This window comes from Nicotiana tabacum, chromosome 1, assembly GCF_000715075.1.
Source record: "Nicotiana tabacum cultivar K326 chromosome 1, ASM71507v2, whole genome shotgun sequence".
Taxonomy (NCBI): Eukaryota; Viridiplantae; Streptophyta; class Magnoliopsida; order Solanales; family Solanaceae; genus Nicotiana; species Nicotiana tabacum.
Genome location: NC_134080.1, coordinates 6,102,740 through 6,120,677, shown reverse-complemented (window position 1 = coordinate 6,120,677; position 17,938 = coordinate 6,102,740). Strand labels below are relative to the sequence as shown.

General features: G+C 34.9%; 1 protein-coding gene across 1 annotated transcript; it reads right to left on the bottom strand.

Moving 5' to 3' along the window:
- Positions 1 to 7,565: 7,565 nt before the first annotated feature.
- On the bottom strand, positions 7,566 to 9,453 carry LOC107789651 (putative membrane-associated kinase regulator 2). Its single transcript, XM_016611509.2, has 2 exons — positions 8,079 to 9,453; positions 7,566 to 7,965 (listed from the first exon to the last, which is right to left on the bottom strand). Exons 1-2 carry the CDS (start codon positions 9,307 to 9,309, stop codon positions 7,853 to 7,855), a joined length of 1,344 nt encoding a protein of 447 aa, XP_016466995.1. The 5' UTR covers positions 9,310 to 9,453; the 3' UTR covers positions 7,566 to 7,852.
- Between the last annotated feature and the right edge of the window lie 8,485 nt (positions 9,454 to 17,938).

The following is a 17,938-nucleotide window of genomic DNA, read 5'->3' as shown; positions in this document are numbered from 1 at the left end:
CATCTCAATTCCATTTTTAAAGGATGCCATTTTTAATACCTTTAACAATACCAAACCCTACAGCCATTTTACAACTAAAATCTCATAACTTGTCGAAAGTTTAATAAAAGAAGTTAAGCGAATGAGTGTTTCGGGCATAGTAACAACATGTATTAATACTAATTTTGTCCAAATAAACTAAGAAAATGAAGGGACGAACGAATCAGCGTCAACATGTGTCCTAGAACTCCTAATACAACTAAATCAAATGACATCAAGTAAACAAGAATAACATAACACAAAGATGAACCAAAATGCATACGGTGAAACATAAGCAGAAAATTATCATACCAATTTCTATATTGCATCTTCGAACATTTAACGTAACGTTTCCTTATCTAATACTTGAGGTTTACTAACCTGAACAAAACAGAAATGGATGGAGCCATGTATCAGCCCTCAACATCGACCTCAACGAACAACCTCGACGCACCGGACCTCGACGAACAAAATCGACCTCAAAGGAAACTGAAAGCTCGGCCCAAAAGTGCTAACGACCCGAGATGTTGGCTGTTGCTGGTTATCTTTCGACGCGTCCGACTGATACGAGGAGATGGAGCAGAAGGGATCGTTTGGACCTAAAAAAAAGACTGCTGGTTGGTGGCAGTGGGTCGACGGGCAGCGCGACGCCCGGAAAAGCAGCAGCAGTCGCTGCTTGACGGAGGCTGGACACTGTGGAGGAAGTTGACGGACTGGCGTCGCTGGATGGGTCGTTTGGGCAATGACGACGCAGCAGGAGCTGGGCGTTGTTTGTGGTGGTGTTCGGACGTGAGGCTAGGGGACAGTGACGACGAGGGGGGAAGCTGGTGGTTGACGGACGCTTGGTGGTGGCGTTTTGGACGTGAGGGAGTAGGGGGCAGTGACGACAATGGAGGGAGTCCGGGCTGGTAGTTTTTGGTGAGTTGCTGGGGGGTGCGAGGGTGGTTTTGGACAGTAGGGTCGAGGAAGACGATGGAGTTGGGGCTGGTTATGGCGACGAGGTGATGGAGATAGGAGGAGGAGGAGTGTGGTCGTTTGGTGGTGGTTCCGGCGTTGGGGGGGGTGCCACCGGTTTAGGGTTTTGTTCCTTCTTCTTTTTGAAGAAGATGAACAGTGGACAGAGTCCACTCTCTTCAAAACCTCTCTCCAGTCCACCCTTTCAAAATCTGTTTTTGGTCCTTATAGCTTGTCCGTGTATTAGCCTTTTGCCAAGAAAAATGGGCCCCACGCGTGTAGGGGTCCAAGGTTTGTGTCCCCCATGCGCGGTGGGGTTCCCCGTGTACGGTGTTCCGTCCATGTTCCCCACGCGTGTCCCCCATGTGTGGTGGACTCGGATTATTATGGGCTAGGTCCGAAAATTAGACCTAAAACCGGGTAGTTTGAACCCGAATATTATTCTTTTGCCCGGATCCGAGAATAAGAACACGACGTTGCTTAACTAATCCTATGTAAGCAAAATAACTACCAAAAATAAGACTAATATTTAAAACAAAACTATATCTTTTTTAAAAAAATATTTTTTCAAGGTTAAAATAGCTACAAAATATTAATAAAACTATTTTTTTTTTGTAATTTTCGTTTTTATATAAAGATAAAATATAAAGTAATATTTTTTTGTATTTTTTCAAAATTAAAATGACTACAAAACATTAATAGAACTATATTTTTTGGTAATTTTCGAAATTATGTAAAGTGCAAGATAAGGTACTATTTTTTGTATTTTTCAAGTTTATGAGAAATACATAAACTAAAAATTTATATATATATTTTTTGTAATTTTTCTTTTTGCAATGAAATAAAGTAAAGTAGTCCAAATAGCTATATTAGACCCAATTTCAAATATTCACGCTAAAAATATGAAAATTCTCGGGGAGGGTCAAAAATCACGTGTCTACACTCATTACTAAACACATAGCACAAATACTAGCACAAACACAAACATAGCAGGCCAACATAATAAAAATACATGAAATATGAAAATTACACTAAACACATACATGCCAATATTTAGCCCTGGTTGCCATTTATTCTCCGCTCCAACCACTTAAATCGTTCTTCCAGTTGTTCTTTTTCTTCTTCTACCTCTTTTAGTTTCGCCTTCACCTCCGCAAGTTCCCGTTTATATTTTTCTTTACGCTCCTTTTGTGCATCACAATTTCATTGTGTTTTCCATTTTTCTTCTCTCACCTCCTTCAGTTTCGCCCTCAAGTCTGCAATAATTCTATCGCTTTCTTTTTATACTTCCCGTTGTCTTAAACACATATTATGAAGAAATTGCAGTTGTTCTCTGTAACAATCCTGATAACATGGTTCATCAATCCATTCCTCAAAATCACAAATAGGTTCGTCGGGGACCTTGTAAAACTGATTCATACAGTGCCAGTAGCGGCGTCCAACCTCACCACCGTCCCAACAGTTTTGCATCAAGCATGCTTTTCACAATTGCACTTTGGTGGACGAAGAGGTTGAGCCATTTGGGAAATATTTGCTTTTAGTAAAAAAAAACCTTACTTTTAATGAAGTTTTTGCTTTTAGTAAATTTTGAGCACACAAAATAACTATAATGTGCTCGTTATTTATAGGCAAGACAACACACACATAACGTAGTGTTCAACGGCGCTAAATACATAACGTACTATGTAATAGCGCTATATTTTGCGTGTTAAATATCATGATATTGACAACTTTATATCTTGTCAACTTTATTTCAGACAACTTTATGTCTCGTCAACTTTATTTCAGACAACTTTATGTCTCGTCAACTTTATTTCAGACAACTTTATGTCTTGTCAACTGTATATTATGATGTTGACAAGACAATTTTAAATTAAATTATTATTTAAATAGGTAAAATGGAAAAATACAAATCATAATTAACAAGCATAATTTTATTTCATAAATCTTGCAACATAGGCATAACAACTAATTATTACAACATCAACTCATGGATAGTTAGGTATACTAGAAGAACACCCATCCCAAGCTTGATTCTGTTGCCACCCAAAGGACATTTTCTACGGGCGTGTCCTGTTTGCGAGCATATACCACATTTGCGCGCATACACGGTTTCACTAACATCCATTTGGTTTCGTATACGCATTCTTTTCTTCACCTGTATTCGAAGCAAATAGGACTTGTTACACACCATTTTAAATGGTTCAGGTGGCCAATAATGCTCAGCACCCACTGGCTGCAACTGTCCAATACATGTGGTAGATGGACGATTTTCCACAAGAGCATAACCTTGTAGATTCATTTACAGTATGTACATTATTACCTCGATTTTGATGGATAGCGGTGCGAACTTCAAAAACATTTCTTTCGTTATCATACTGCAAAAATGAATGTCAATGCGCTCGTCGTCTATATTTCTCAAATCTTTTCATAGGCACTAGCATAAATTCAACACCTTTTTCCATCAATGATGTTGCAGTTGCAGACCTTTCAACAAACCTCTCCGCCATCTGCTTGAACGACAACCGCACCATGGCTGTGACAGCCAATCCTCTTGCAGACTTTAATAACCCGTTGAAAGACTCTGACACATTTATAGTCAGAGTTACCCATCGTCTGCCACCATCCGAATGCAACGTCCACTTTTTAGGGTCATGTCGCATTAACCAACGATAGGCTGGCTCGTCTTCTTGCTTAATATATTCCATGTGCATCCAGAATTTATGCTGTTGGTGGTCTGTTGCTGCCATCCATATCAAATCATAGAGATCCTTGTTGGGATATGCCTTCTGAAAATTAGCTTTAAAGTGCCTAACACAGTAACGATGATAGGCATAAGGTTCTTGCCATGCAGGCAAGTTCTACACAAAACTTAAGATACCACCGTGTCGATCGGATATTAGATACATACCGAAACGCTGTTTCACAACGTGCTCTTTCAAGTGGTTCAAAAACAGCGTCCACGTCTCTTGGTTTTCATTGACACAAATAGCAAAAGCTAGAGGAAATATCTGTCCATTAGCATCTACTGCCACGACTATCAACAGTTTGATATCGTACTTTCCATAGACATGAGTGTCGTCTATGGATATTAAGGGCCGGCAATGCGAAAAACCATCAACTGCTAGTTTAAACGCCCAGAAAAATTAATTGAACATATATTCTGGTTTACCTGGAATACGCTCAAGCTTCCATTCAACAACCGTCTCGGGGTTAAACTGCTGCAGTGCAGCCATGTACCTAGGGAGATCTGCAAATGACTTATCCCAGTTAACATAGAATATTTCAAACGCTTTTTTCGCCCGAGATATGCCTTTCTTTTAGTAATTGTATGGCTATGTTCCTGGTGGACTGCTATAATGCACTCTTTGATTTTATACCTTATGGCTGCTTCGATATATGGAATAAGAACAAGAGAAATCAAGTCAATATCCAAGTTGAAATGATTCCCGTTGAATGTGTCCATTTCGCATGTGTGGGTGAGAATGTATTTACCCACTTTCCACAGACTTGTCTTCTTCTTCATCGCACGCAACATCCAATTACATGGCCAAAACCACCTATGACAAACAACCTTGTATACAACCAGACTTGACTCTCATACCGTTATCTCACGACACTCTTTTACGTTGTGCATTTTACAAGCCCTGCTTAGGCGCGTTTTATCAGGAAAAAGCATGCCTTTTGCCAGCACCGTTGGTCTAGACTCATCCCACATTACTGTCTGAATTTCATCAAAATCCCTTGTTAGAGCTTCCACATCCGGCATGTTTGGCAAGTTATCAAGGTAAGGAACCTCCCTTGAATGAAACGAAACTTGGGACTCATGCACTCTTCGTCTAGGGGGGTGCAACATACTCTCTCGTCAAATCAGGTCCTTCCTTCTTATCCTCCTCATCACCATCCTCACGATGAAAGGGTGTATCGTCTCCAGATTCATCAGCATTGTTGTCGTAATCACTGTTCTCTTCCTCACTCTGTGCATCTGCCAGATCCCGATTTAATACGTCGTCTTCGGGCAGTTGAGTGAGTACATTTGCTTCAACTTGCTCGTTTTCACTGCACAATCAACAAATTAATAAGATGCTAAATTTACAAAATACTTTTCATATAACCGTATCACTTCACTTACAAGTCGTAATGTGATGAAATTCCATGATGGACATTTTCATGTAGGTGATAGCTCCCGGATGGACCACTTTGATCCAACACACCAAAACTATGCTCGGGTTCATTATTTATAAAACTCATATCCGGCCTGTACCCCCTGTTAAATATATGAGCGGTAATACAAATTGAATACAATAAAATTGTACATCGTACCACAAAGGAAAATTGAAGCTTACCACTCGTCTTGTGAATTACGTAAAGCAGGCGGGGATAAGTTTAAATCAAGGAAAACTCTTTCATCAGGAACATGTCCGGCAAAAACTCCTCCAGAATAGCCAGCCGATGACTGGGGGTTATCCGGAACATGTCCGGCCACCTCATTGTTTGGAACATCTTCGACCTTGACGTACATATCTAACATATTTATTACAAGATATTCCCGGTATTCATCCGGAGTCCTCAGAAAATCCCTCAAAGTTTCATCATCGTAGATGTTTAACTCCGAGTAAAAAGCAGCCCCTTGCAGGGTGATGGAATACGGATATCTTTCAGTTACTTTAAGTATCATTTAACGTTTTCTCTTTCCCATTTTTTTACATAACAACGATATCAATTTATCGCACTCTAGTGTAAGTGGTAATTTAACATGACCCTGTGGAGATAAACTATACCTCACAGAGTTATTCTCCGTCACAACCCCACCCCCCCAATATAATGAAACTCTTCTTCTACGCTCTTCAGACATTGCGAAAAATGCTTCAGAGTTTAACAATAAGAAAATATTGAAGAGAATTAGAATTGTATGTGAACGATTTTTCCAAATACTCTGACCACTTTATATAGGAAATGGCTAGTCCGGGAGGTAGAAAATTTTGTATATATAGCGTTTTCTAAACACACACTATATATTGAAATAATTGTGATTGTCAATTCACTTATTGGTGGGGCCAAAATCAGAGGATATCGTTTTCTGTTTGTGCGCTATACATATAGCGTGTAACAACAACACACTATACTTAACGGCAGACGTTACCGTTAATATATAGCGTGTTGTTGTTGCACGCTATATATAGAAATGTCGTTTTTTTTAAATATACTTGTTTGTGTGTTTTGAGTCCAAACACACATTATTTAGGTTCTGGTATCTTCGATAAAACACAAGAGAAATAGAGGGTATATAAGTAAACATGTCTTAGATCCTAGTAACGCATTCTAAAATCATGCGGGTCAAAGCCCAAAGCGGACAATATCACTAGTGAGTTAGACTGTTACATATGGTATCACAGTCACTCCGCGTACAACCTTGAACGGTGGTTGGTCAAACCTCAGCGAGGACGTTGAGTCCTTAAGGGGGGAGGAGGGTGTGATACCCTAGGCGAATTTCACATCGATAAATTACGGGAGAAATGCTGGATATATAAGTAAATAGATCTTAAACCTTAGTGACGCGGTTTAAAACGTAAAACTTACACGGGGCATCCTATTTGGTCGCCCACATTTAACTTATACCCAATTTGTTTAAAACTTTTAACTTGTACCCACTTTTTAAATAATTTCAACCTCATTTCTCCAGAAGCAACGCTACTTTAGTTATAAGGTCAATTTTTTTAATTGAACAGTTCGGCAGTTGTACTTCTACTCCAAATTTACAGCAAATTAGTCTTAGGAAAAAGTTTAAGTTATCAGTCTTCATGAGAGGCGCCATCACGACCGGGTTCGGGGTTAGGGTCGTGACAGCCAGTTACAAAACAAAAACTTCAGCTCTAGAGCTGAAGTTCGCCAGTTACAAAACAAAAACTTCAGCTCTAGAGCTGAAGTTCGCCAGTTACAAAAACAAAAACTTCAGCTCTAGAGCTGAAGTTCGCCAGTTACAAAAACAAAAACTTCAGCTCTAGAGCTGAAGTTCACCAGTTACAAAAACAAAAACTTCGCCAGTTAAAAAACAAAACTTCAGCTCTAGAGCAGAACTTCAGGCCCGGCTACTAAAATGCTGAAATTTTGCGTGATTGTCTTTGCTGCTCCAGCCCCGTATACTGAAGTTATGCGAAAAAGCGGGTACGCTTACAATTTTTTTGCAAAGTGGGCACAAGTTAAAATATGACACAAAAAACGAGTATAGATACAAATGCCCCTTTAAAACCATGCGAAACTAAGCCCAAAACGGAGAATATTATTAGTGGGCTGACCCGTAACTCAAAGGTCAGCTCCGGCCCATACCCGACAACAAGTATTAGTACATGGAACCTTGAGAAGTTACTAAAATTTTAACCACTCTAGTTGTAATAATTACTCCCTCCATTTACAATATTGTAAGGTTTTTTGTTTAAAAATACTTTTAGTTATAAAATCTATGGTTTATAATAATTTATGTAGTTTCTTGTCTTGTACTTTGAACCCATATATTTTTGTAGGACACAGAAACATAAACTAGAAATGCATGAAAAGCAAACAGAGCAGTAGTAGTAGTACAATTTACAAGCTTCTTGCAGATTACAATTTACAAGCTACTTCTACTAACTAAAACGAGTAGTAGTATAATTATATAATATTAAAGTGCTGTAATTAATTATTTACAAAGAGCAAAGCACGAGTAAAAACTGATAATTGACCACTCATTTCACTCATTGTTTTACCACGACCGTTGAAATCTCAGTAATCGAGGAAAAGCCCTTGAAAATAGCCATAACCTACCCAAACTAAAACTTAGTACTAATAATTAATGATTGTAAACATAATTATCTTAATTTTAATGATTTCAATTAACGAATTCCTAATTTCTCACCGCTTTGGCCTCCTCTAATGTAGATGAATCTGTAGTCAAGCTCGTTGATTTTTCGTGTGATGCATCACTTGCTGAACGTGATAAAATGGATGACTCTGAATCTAAAATAAATTCAAAGAAAAAAAAAAGGAAAATGTGTTGAGAAAATATTACTCCATTGTAGAGTAATTTTTATATTTATAAGTTAAATTTCTGAAACGTTAGATAAACTTACCTCTAGATGAATTGAAGGACCTCTTGCAATGTAAAATGGCACCTTGAATAGCATCTTGTTGCTGCAATAGTGAGTCGTCTCGCCGGTTTGATGCAACCGGCGCCGCCGCAACAACCGCCGACGACGCCGATCTGCTTTTCCCCAAATGTTTCCGGACTATTCGCAGCCCCGACGGGATATTCCCATGCTTTTGGTTCTTCTCCGCCGCCGGTGCCGTGTCCGTCACCATGTCCGCCTTCGCCTCCGCTGAAGGAGGCGGCGAACGACCGGCCTTATTTGTTGCAGCATTTCCGGGTAAACTTAACTGTCCTGAGAACTTAAGCTTCTCGCCGTAACGTTTCGAGACGCGAATATATAGAGGCTTCACTTTTTTCAAGTACTTTTGCATTACATCTGTAGTAAATTTCTTCTCATCTGAAGCGGAATTTGCTGCATTATTAGTTGAACAAGCTTCTTCTGGATTTCGCTTCTCTGTTTTGCCGCTGTTAACTTTGTCTTTTGAGCTGTTATCTCTAGTAAACAACGACTTAATAGGAACTTCTTCAACCTTAAACTTTACAGTGAAAAACTTATTCTGTGTTAGATTAGGAGGCTCCTCTTTTTCACTGTCTGATACTCTCTTCCGCCGTAGCTTTGGAGTAGTAGCTGAGACAAATCCGTCACCATCACCTTCAGATTTTTCAATTTTACTTGGCGCTGTAAATTTTGGCTTCTTCAGCTTCAGCATTAACACTCTGAATTTAGTTGCTGACTTTAACAGTGAGGAAGTAAATTTCGAATTTGTTTCCGAGGCGGTTAGCAACAGCGACGACGGCTCAATTGGTACCAAACTACCTTTGAAGAAAAGATCATCAGACGGTGAGAGTGCTACGTTCGGATCCGTACCGTCGTCAATACTCGAACCGGACGACGTGGAAAGCGTGAATTTCAGTTCTCCTTCATTAATCTCATTTTCCGACGACTCATCCAACTCTGAACTAATTTTACACCTTTCATTTTCAACTTTCACTTCTTCTTCGGCTTCATCTTCAGGAACCGAAGTGAACTCAAGGTCAAAAAACGGTCCGTCGTCTCCTTCGTCGTCGGAATCAGAGTCTGACGAGTTAGAACTGACGGCGGTGACGATGGTTGTAGAACCGGTGGTGCGAGGATTAGCACCGGCGGAATCGGTGGAGAAAACACCGGTGGCGCCACCACCACGCCAGTACTTGAGTAAACTGAAAGCTTCCATACTTGGTAAAGCCAGTATAGTATAACAACAGGTTCTATTATATTATAGTATGAAGAAAAGGTACTAATAAAGTGATGGAAAAAAGAGTGTGTTTATGAGGGGGAAGAGGATAGTATGGTGTGTATACAGAGTAAGAACAGTAGCAGAACTTTGGATAGGTAAAAGCTTTTCTGTTTTTTTACCTCTTTATACAGCTGTATATTTATTTTTTACATTTTCCATTGTTTTTACCTTTTAAATTTCACTATTTTCTTACCTTTTTGACTTTTTCTAACACACTTTGACTATACCTTCTCTCATTAACATTTACCCGTTCAACTAGGGAGCATTTTATCCTTACTATGACATTTTTTTTATACAAATTCTAATTAATCGGTCCTAAAGCATATACCGAACACTAAATGAAAAAATATCTATAAAATTTATATGAGATATTATTTATATAATGTAATCTTAATTTGTTGGACTCGAACATATTTTGATCTGTTACCAAAAAGATATCACACTAACCTCTTTCTCATCTTATTTTGAGTAGGCTTTTCTCCGAGTATAGGGGTGGCAAAATGGTTAAAAGAAAACAGTTAATCACATATATTATTCATTAAAAATGGATTGAATAATGAGCTATTTAAAAACGGATCAATTATGGATAAGAACCATATCATCCATTTAGAAAATGGATAATCAATGGATCTAACTTTTACATTTGTAAAGCCTCAAATTGGGGGTTCCTTAAGTTAGGGAGACTAAGAATTCTTCCAAAAATGATCATATGCAAGAAGTCGTGGAAAATATGATTACTCATATTATCTGTCGATTAACCCATTTTTTATTCGTATTAAATATGGGTCGGGTCAGATAATATATCTGTTTTTCATTCCATTTTCGACCTGAGCCATATCCGCCTCGCCCCGCCCGTTTGGTACTCCTATCCAAGTTCAACGGACTTGATGATCAAATAGTCCCGTTTATCATTGAACCAAAATTTAAAGTCCAGCATATTAAAAGGTCAACTGTGGATTAATAGATAAATATGGGACCAAAACTACATTTTTGACAAAAGAATGAAAATGGGTCACAAGAGTTAATAGTGGTAGGAAAGAGTATGAGGTTAGGGGTAAAATAGAAAATGGGTCCAATGGCTTGCAGTTGTAGAGGAAACCTCTTCCTCCCCTAAGGTTTTGAAAATTGAATCTTCTACCTATAAACTTATAAATCTCAAAATATTAAGTAGGGTTTAGCCATATGTTTTGGAAGTTTTTTTAAAAAAAATAAAAAATAAATAATCAAATACGTGTTTGTTTATAGAATTAATTTAATTATTGCGATATTTTAAAAATCAAAACTTCAAATCCCAAATACTCCACAGCTTAAGATCTCTTTTTGGCCAAATCATGACCATTTGAAAGTTTTTAGCTGGAAAAAAAAAAAAAAATTTTAACATGTCAAAACTTATCCCAAAATTTATGTCCAAACACGTTTCCAATTTCGCATCAAACTTCACCCAATTCAACTTTTTCAAAAAATATTTGGAAATCTATCCCAACGGGTCCTAAATTGAAACTTACTCTTGTCTCTACTCTTTCTAAAACTATTTTTATTGACGAATTTGTTTAGCCTTTTTTTTTGCAAATCAGCTCCTAAAACTCTTTTAAAGTTATTACGGGATGTTTATCGCAATTGTAATAACTCCTTCATCTGTTTTTTTAATATTAAAAAACGACGTGAAATAAGAGAAAAAGCTCAAGTATTTGGAAGGAGAAAAGTTACAATGTGAGGGTTTTCACACAATTAATAAAGTTTAACTTGTTGTAATACATTGTAATAATTATCTGCAGTTATTTTTAAATAACTTGACAATTTAAATAATCTTTGTAATACGTAAAATATGAAACAAGGAAGAGGACAAGGCGAAACGGAGAAGAATGCGTTACTTTATAGTAGTTGTGGTGTCAGGCATATATTCCCCCTATTTCAAATTAGATGATGTATTTTTCTTTTGGTCTGTTGCAAAATAAATGACGTATTTCTAAATTTAGAAATAATTTAACTTTAAACTCTTTATTTTATTCATTTTATCGTTAATGAAAAACTTTTATAACCATACAAATGTCATGACCCCACAAAACTTTTAACCTTTAAGCTTTTAATACCACAACTTTTAAAAACTTTTTTTTTCTTAAATTTTGTACCGAGTCAAACTACCTCATCTAAATTGAAATGGATGGAGTACTGTATATCATGCGAAGAAGTGTAGCATTTGTGTCAGCCCTATTGCATTAAACGAACAGAAAAGGTCCAAAATATCCTTGAACTATTCGAAATAACTTAAAAATATCCTCCGTTTATTTTTGGTGCCAAAAATATCCCCGACGTCTATGTTTTGGCCCAAAAATGTCCCTCAACCGTTAGTTTTGACATTAAAACTGACATGGCAGTCCAACTCTGTTAGAATTGCTTACATGATCGTCCACCTAAGCAATCCATATGTGAAAATTATTTTTTCGAAAATTTTATTTTTCGAGAATTTTTTAATAAAATATAAAATCAACATTTATTCTGAAAAAAGTCAAAAATTTCGAAAAAGATATTTATTTCAGAATTTTTTTAATTAAAATACAAAATCAACACATCTTCCAAAAAAAGTAAAAATTTACGAAAAAATTATTCTTGATTGGGGTTTATGATTTGATTAAAAAAACTCTATTGTTCTCTTTTATGAATTTCGGAGTTATGTCTTTGAATGCTTTTGGATCCAGTAATAGTGTAGTTATGTCTTGGAACATTATCCCTGTATAATTTCAACCCCATTCTTTAGCTCCAAAAAAAAAATTAACACACAATGTTTACAAGAAAAAAAATTAAACTTTATTTGTACAACAAGAAAGACGTCGGTTTCTTAATCCTAAACAAGTTGGGGTCGGTTATATGAATTCTCGATATCTATAATCATAAATTCACAAAAGAGAACAATGAAGTTTTTTAATCAAATCATAAATCCCAATCAAGAATAATTTTTTCGTAATTTTTTTTACTTTTTCGGAATAAGTGTTGATTTTATATTTTAATTAAAAAATTCTGAAATAAATATTTTTTTCTATTTTTTTTTTACTTTTTTCAGAATAAATGTTGATTTTATATTTTATTAAAAATATCTGAAAAAAATAATTTTCACATATGGATTGCTTAGGTAGACGACCATGTAAGCAATTCTAACTCAGTTGGACTGCCATGTCAGTTTTAATGTCAACACTAACGGTTGAGGGATATTTTTGGGCCAAAATATAGACGGCAGAGATATTTTTGGCACAAAAAACAAACGGAGGATATTTTTGAGCTATTTCGAATAGTTTAAGGATATTTCTATAAAATATTTCGGTAGATTTTTTAAATTTCACACTTATAAACTATTAAAAAAAATTACTTGATAAAGATACACACATTGATAGTTGTAACTTAGGCACATCAAATTCGTCTTATGTCACAATATGGATAAGTTAAAATATAAGAAAAAAACATATATTATTATATTAATATACACATTCATTGTTGCAACAGAATTTCAAAAGTAGTTAGACTCCACCAATAAAATTCTTCCATCCTTAATTAAACGTTTTGGAATCGACTTCTATAAACCAAAAAAATCGATAATAAAGCGTCTGTTCACCTTTAATTAACCTTACTTCCAAAGAGAAAGTACGCTATGATTTCAAACTTATTGATTTTATAGGTTCAAAATCAATTACATATGTTTTTTGGTGTGTTTTTCAACATATATAATTAAGTTTTGAGGTAAATTTATTGGATTCTAATGAAACCATTTTTTTTTTTGGTAATTAAGAAACTTTTTATTACCACTTGCAAATATTTATATGTATAATCAGAAGCAAACCCTAAGTTTGGACATATGCCCCAAACTTAGTACATTATTTCTAAACACCTATTTTCAACTAAGCTATGGGTAAAAATTTCTATGCTCTTTCTTCAATCTGCTATGTATACTTCCTCGACAATGGACTTCACGTATAATCTGCCTTGTGATATCCCCACTTCCTTTCTTTATTTGTTGAAAAATTCTGCAGTTCTTTTCAATCCATACATTATATATTACACCAGCCATGCTCAACCCGTACAATTCTGCTTTAGCTCCCTTCCCAGTTACATCTATACACTTGTCTTGTTATTCCCAGCCATGTTAGTACCTTACTCCATATTTTTGTCGAGTACTTGCAGGAGAAGAAGAGATGTTGATGGTTGAAACATATTCTATTAGCAGCATGTATAATCAATTACGAGGAGACTTTACAAATAGAAGTGTAAGCTGGAAAAGATTTCTACGCTACATCATATCACCTTTTGATAAGAGGTTTCGGTTCGAAAATATTTTTAGGTTACAACATATCCCATAGAAAAAAAAATTATCTGTAACAAAACTTACGAAGCAACAACAATTCAGTGAAACCTCATAAGTGAAGTCTGGGGAGGGTAGTGTGTATGCAGACCTTATCCCTACTCCGAAGAAGTAGGGAGACTGTTTCCGATAAACCCTCGGTTAAAAAAGATGAAAAGAAACAGTGGCACAGTAATATCAGTGTAAGCAAGAAAGAAAGAGAGATAACATCAGCAACATAATAACAAGAAAATAAAGTAATAATAAGCAGTAACAATAGTACAATACTATAGATACAACAGAGTAATATAGATACAACAAAAGTAACTAACACCCTAAGACACTACATTATCGGACTAGTCTCCTACGGCCTAACCGGCAGTCCTAAAGAAGTAATATGGACACAATCAAAGCCACTAGCAACCTAAGACAAACACACATTAGTCTCCTACTTCCTAGCCTACAATCTTAATGCTCGTCCTCCACAACTTTTTATCAAGGGTCATGTCCTCAGAAATCTAAAGTCGGACAAAGTCCCGCCTGATCGCCTCCCCTCAATATTTCTTTGGCCGCTCTCCACTTTTTCTCACATCCGTCAAGACCAGCCGTTCACGCCTCCTAACTTACGAAGCAAGAATCTGAATTAACCGTACAGGATACACCAAAAAAAATTCTAATTCACCTATGCTAGTGTAGGAATAGGGGTAAAATGAGAGTGAAAGGCAGAAGGGGGAACACATTAGTTCTGCCACAGTGAATGATTGGGGGGGGGGGGGTGAGAAGGAGTTACTGCAACATCCATATACTCTTCTTTTTTAACATAATTTTGGGTAAGAAAAGTCACGTGGCAGACATGCACGGAAGTACCAGGTGGGGGACCTTTTACTATAGTTACCAACTCAACATTTATTTCATTTCGTTTTTGTTACTGTTTTTACCCACTTGCATTCCCAACAAAAGTCACTTGAAGATAAAGTTTTTGACCTTCAGTTACAAATGCTAAGCACCGTTAGGCCATAAATTTTGTCAAAATTTATTTGGGTTTTTTTGGTAAATATATATCTGTTCATAAATTTTATTCATATTTTAAAAAATTCCCAAAACCAGCTTAAGCCCAAAATATTACTATTATCTTTTTAAAAATGGTCCCGAACCTTTTTGTATTTTATAAAGGAGCTCATCATTTATTATTTTGCAACAATGCTGCTTTATCTTCTCGGTCATCTAATAGTATATTATGTAGTTCATTATAAAAATAATAATTTTGTACCAAATTTATTTATGTTCAAGATTATGGTTTGTGATAATATAATCAATGCTATTGATGAAGGTATTGTTGAGTATTTGTGATTGTTTTTAGTAATTGTGGGTAGGGATATACATGGATTGAATTGGTTGGATTTTTATCAAAACCAAACCAAACCAATTATATCGGTTTGAATTGGTTCGGTTTTGTCGGGTTTTTCTGGTTTTTTGTTACTTAAATATTATTTCAATCTTGCTTTGTCAAATTTTTGATAAGTAATTATATATTTAGTAAAACTATAAAAAATTAACAAACATATTATCTATTAAAATATTGTTATGGGAGAATTTTCTTAGCAACACGTAATAGTAATTTTCTTAGTCGTATAACATATTTCGTTCTTGTACACTTTCAAGGTGAACCGAGTTTAGTAATTAAACATCAAAATCAATATGATACCTAAATAATAACAATCACTTCACATTCGAAAAAGATATAAGAATTTGATAGATCTTAACATATGATATGAATATGGAAGAACAAATAGATTGATGCATTTCATTAACACTTGATGAGAAAGTAATCATACAACCCCAAATATGGAGCATTTCATATACTATTAAATATTATATCCTGCAATAATCCCAAATATTTCTAGATATTTTTAAAGAAAAGTCTATATAAAATCTTAAAAGTATATATAAAAATCATATATCGGTTTGGTTCGAGTTTTTTTACTCATTACCAAATCAAATCAAACCAAATCTAATCAGGTTTTTTAATCGGTTTGGTTTGACTTTTCGGTTCGGTTTGTATACCCCTATTTGTGGGTATAATTCATGTTTGATGTTTTTTCAAAACAAAAGTGAAATATGTTTTGAAAAATGATATCGAAACATATTTTTATCTTCAAATCAAACTTCACCAAAATTAAATTTTTCAAAAAAAAATTAAGAATCTATGATCAAACGACTAGCTTAATATTTACTCTGTTCCAATTCTCAAAAGTGTAAAGTTCAATCCGTGGAGTTGAACTGATGAACTTTTGTCTCATTACTGCAAAGAAAATGTGGGGTCTGTTCGTGAATGAAACCCAGAATCACTATTTAAATTACTATACTTTAGGTACTTTTTTCATGAATTTATCTTTATCTACATTGTCATAGACGATAATATAAAAAGAAAAGGAGATAATTATTCATCCTTTTTTTAAAATTATTCCTATTTACTTTAATAATTGTACATCCTTGAGTTGTTTCTTTTCCGCTAGTATTTAACTCTAAAAAAACTAGCTTAGGAGATTTATTAGTACCTCCTTGTGCGGAGGTGGATCTGCAACAACCATGACTTGTATCACTAATTGTCGGAAATTCTCGCGAAGTTGATGAATCCCGTCCCTTTAACCACAACCTAAAATCTTATCGATGCAGAGAACTCCCTCAAATTTTAGCTAGTGTTTGGCCGTAAATTCTCAAATTTATTTTGAAAAATTTGATTTGGGTGAAATTTGGTTTGAAGTTGAAAATATGCTTGGACATAAGTTTTCAAAACATGTTTCACTTTTTTTTTTCTGAAAAAATATGAGACATGACTTATACCTACAAGTTCTAAAAACTATCATAAATACCTAACAATACCTTCATCAATAACATTCATTATCATTATCACAAACTATATTCCTGAACATAAATAAATTTGGTACAAAATTATCATTTTTGTAATGAACTACATAATACATTATTAGATGATCGAGAATATGAAGCAGCATTGTTACAAAATAATAAATGGTGGGCTCTTTAATAAAATACAAAAGTTTCGGGCAATTTTAAATTTTTAAAAAATATAATAATAAAATTTTGGGCCAAAACCAAGTCTTGAGCTATTTTTGGAATTGGGTTTTGGGATTTGGAAATTTTTCAAAACATGAATAAATTTTTTGAACAAATATGTATTTGCAAACAAAAAAAAAGTTGGGTAAAATTTGAGAAAATCTATAACCAAACGGGTCCTTAAATGTTCTATTATCTTGAAAAGTCACATGTTAAACCACTATGGTGGTGTTAATATAGACTAGCTCTGGAACTTAATGTGGAGAAATAAGTAATGAATCGTGGGTCATCTAGTACCTCTTACGGGTGGATCCGACCCAATAGAATTTTAAGATTTGCTAGAAATGTACAAAACCTCGGCTATAATAGAGGTTGCTAGAATATCAATCAATAGCCGAAAAAATGGAGTCTTTAATTCGTTACGTTTTAGTTCACATTAGGGAAGAAATTACACACTTTGAGATAAATCGAAGCAATTTTAACCTAAACAAATAAAGTATCGCCTTTAATCTGACTTAGTTGTGATAATCCCATACTAATTGAGAGTCATTTTTGATCTTTTGATATAGTTCTAGAGGTGTACATGGACCGGGTTGGTTCGATTTTTATCAACACCAAATCAAACTAACTATATCGGTATGGATTGGTTCGATTTTGGTGGGTTTTTCGGGGTTTTTGTTACTTAACATATATTTACTTATAAAAAATTTAACAAAGCAAAATTAAAATAATATTTTAGTACAAATTTAAAAATATTAAATATTCTTATGGGGGAATTTACTTAGTAACACATGATAGTTATTTTTTTAGTCGCCTGACAATAGTTTTTCGTTGATGTACACTTTTAACGTTAACCGAATTTAGTAATTAAACATAAAAATCAATATGATACCTAAATAATAATAACCACTTCAAATTCGAAAAAAGATGTAAGAATTTAATAGATCTTGACATATGAATATGGAAGAACAAAGAGATTGATGCATTTCAGTAACACTCGATAAGAAAGTGATCATACTACCTATTATTTAAGGTTAATAAATATGGTGCACTTCATATTTTATTAAATATTATATCCCGTAAGAGAATCCCAAATATTTTTGGACGTTTTTAAAGAAAAATCTTAAAAATATGTATAAAATTATATATTTATATGTCAGTTTG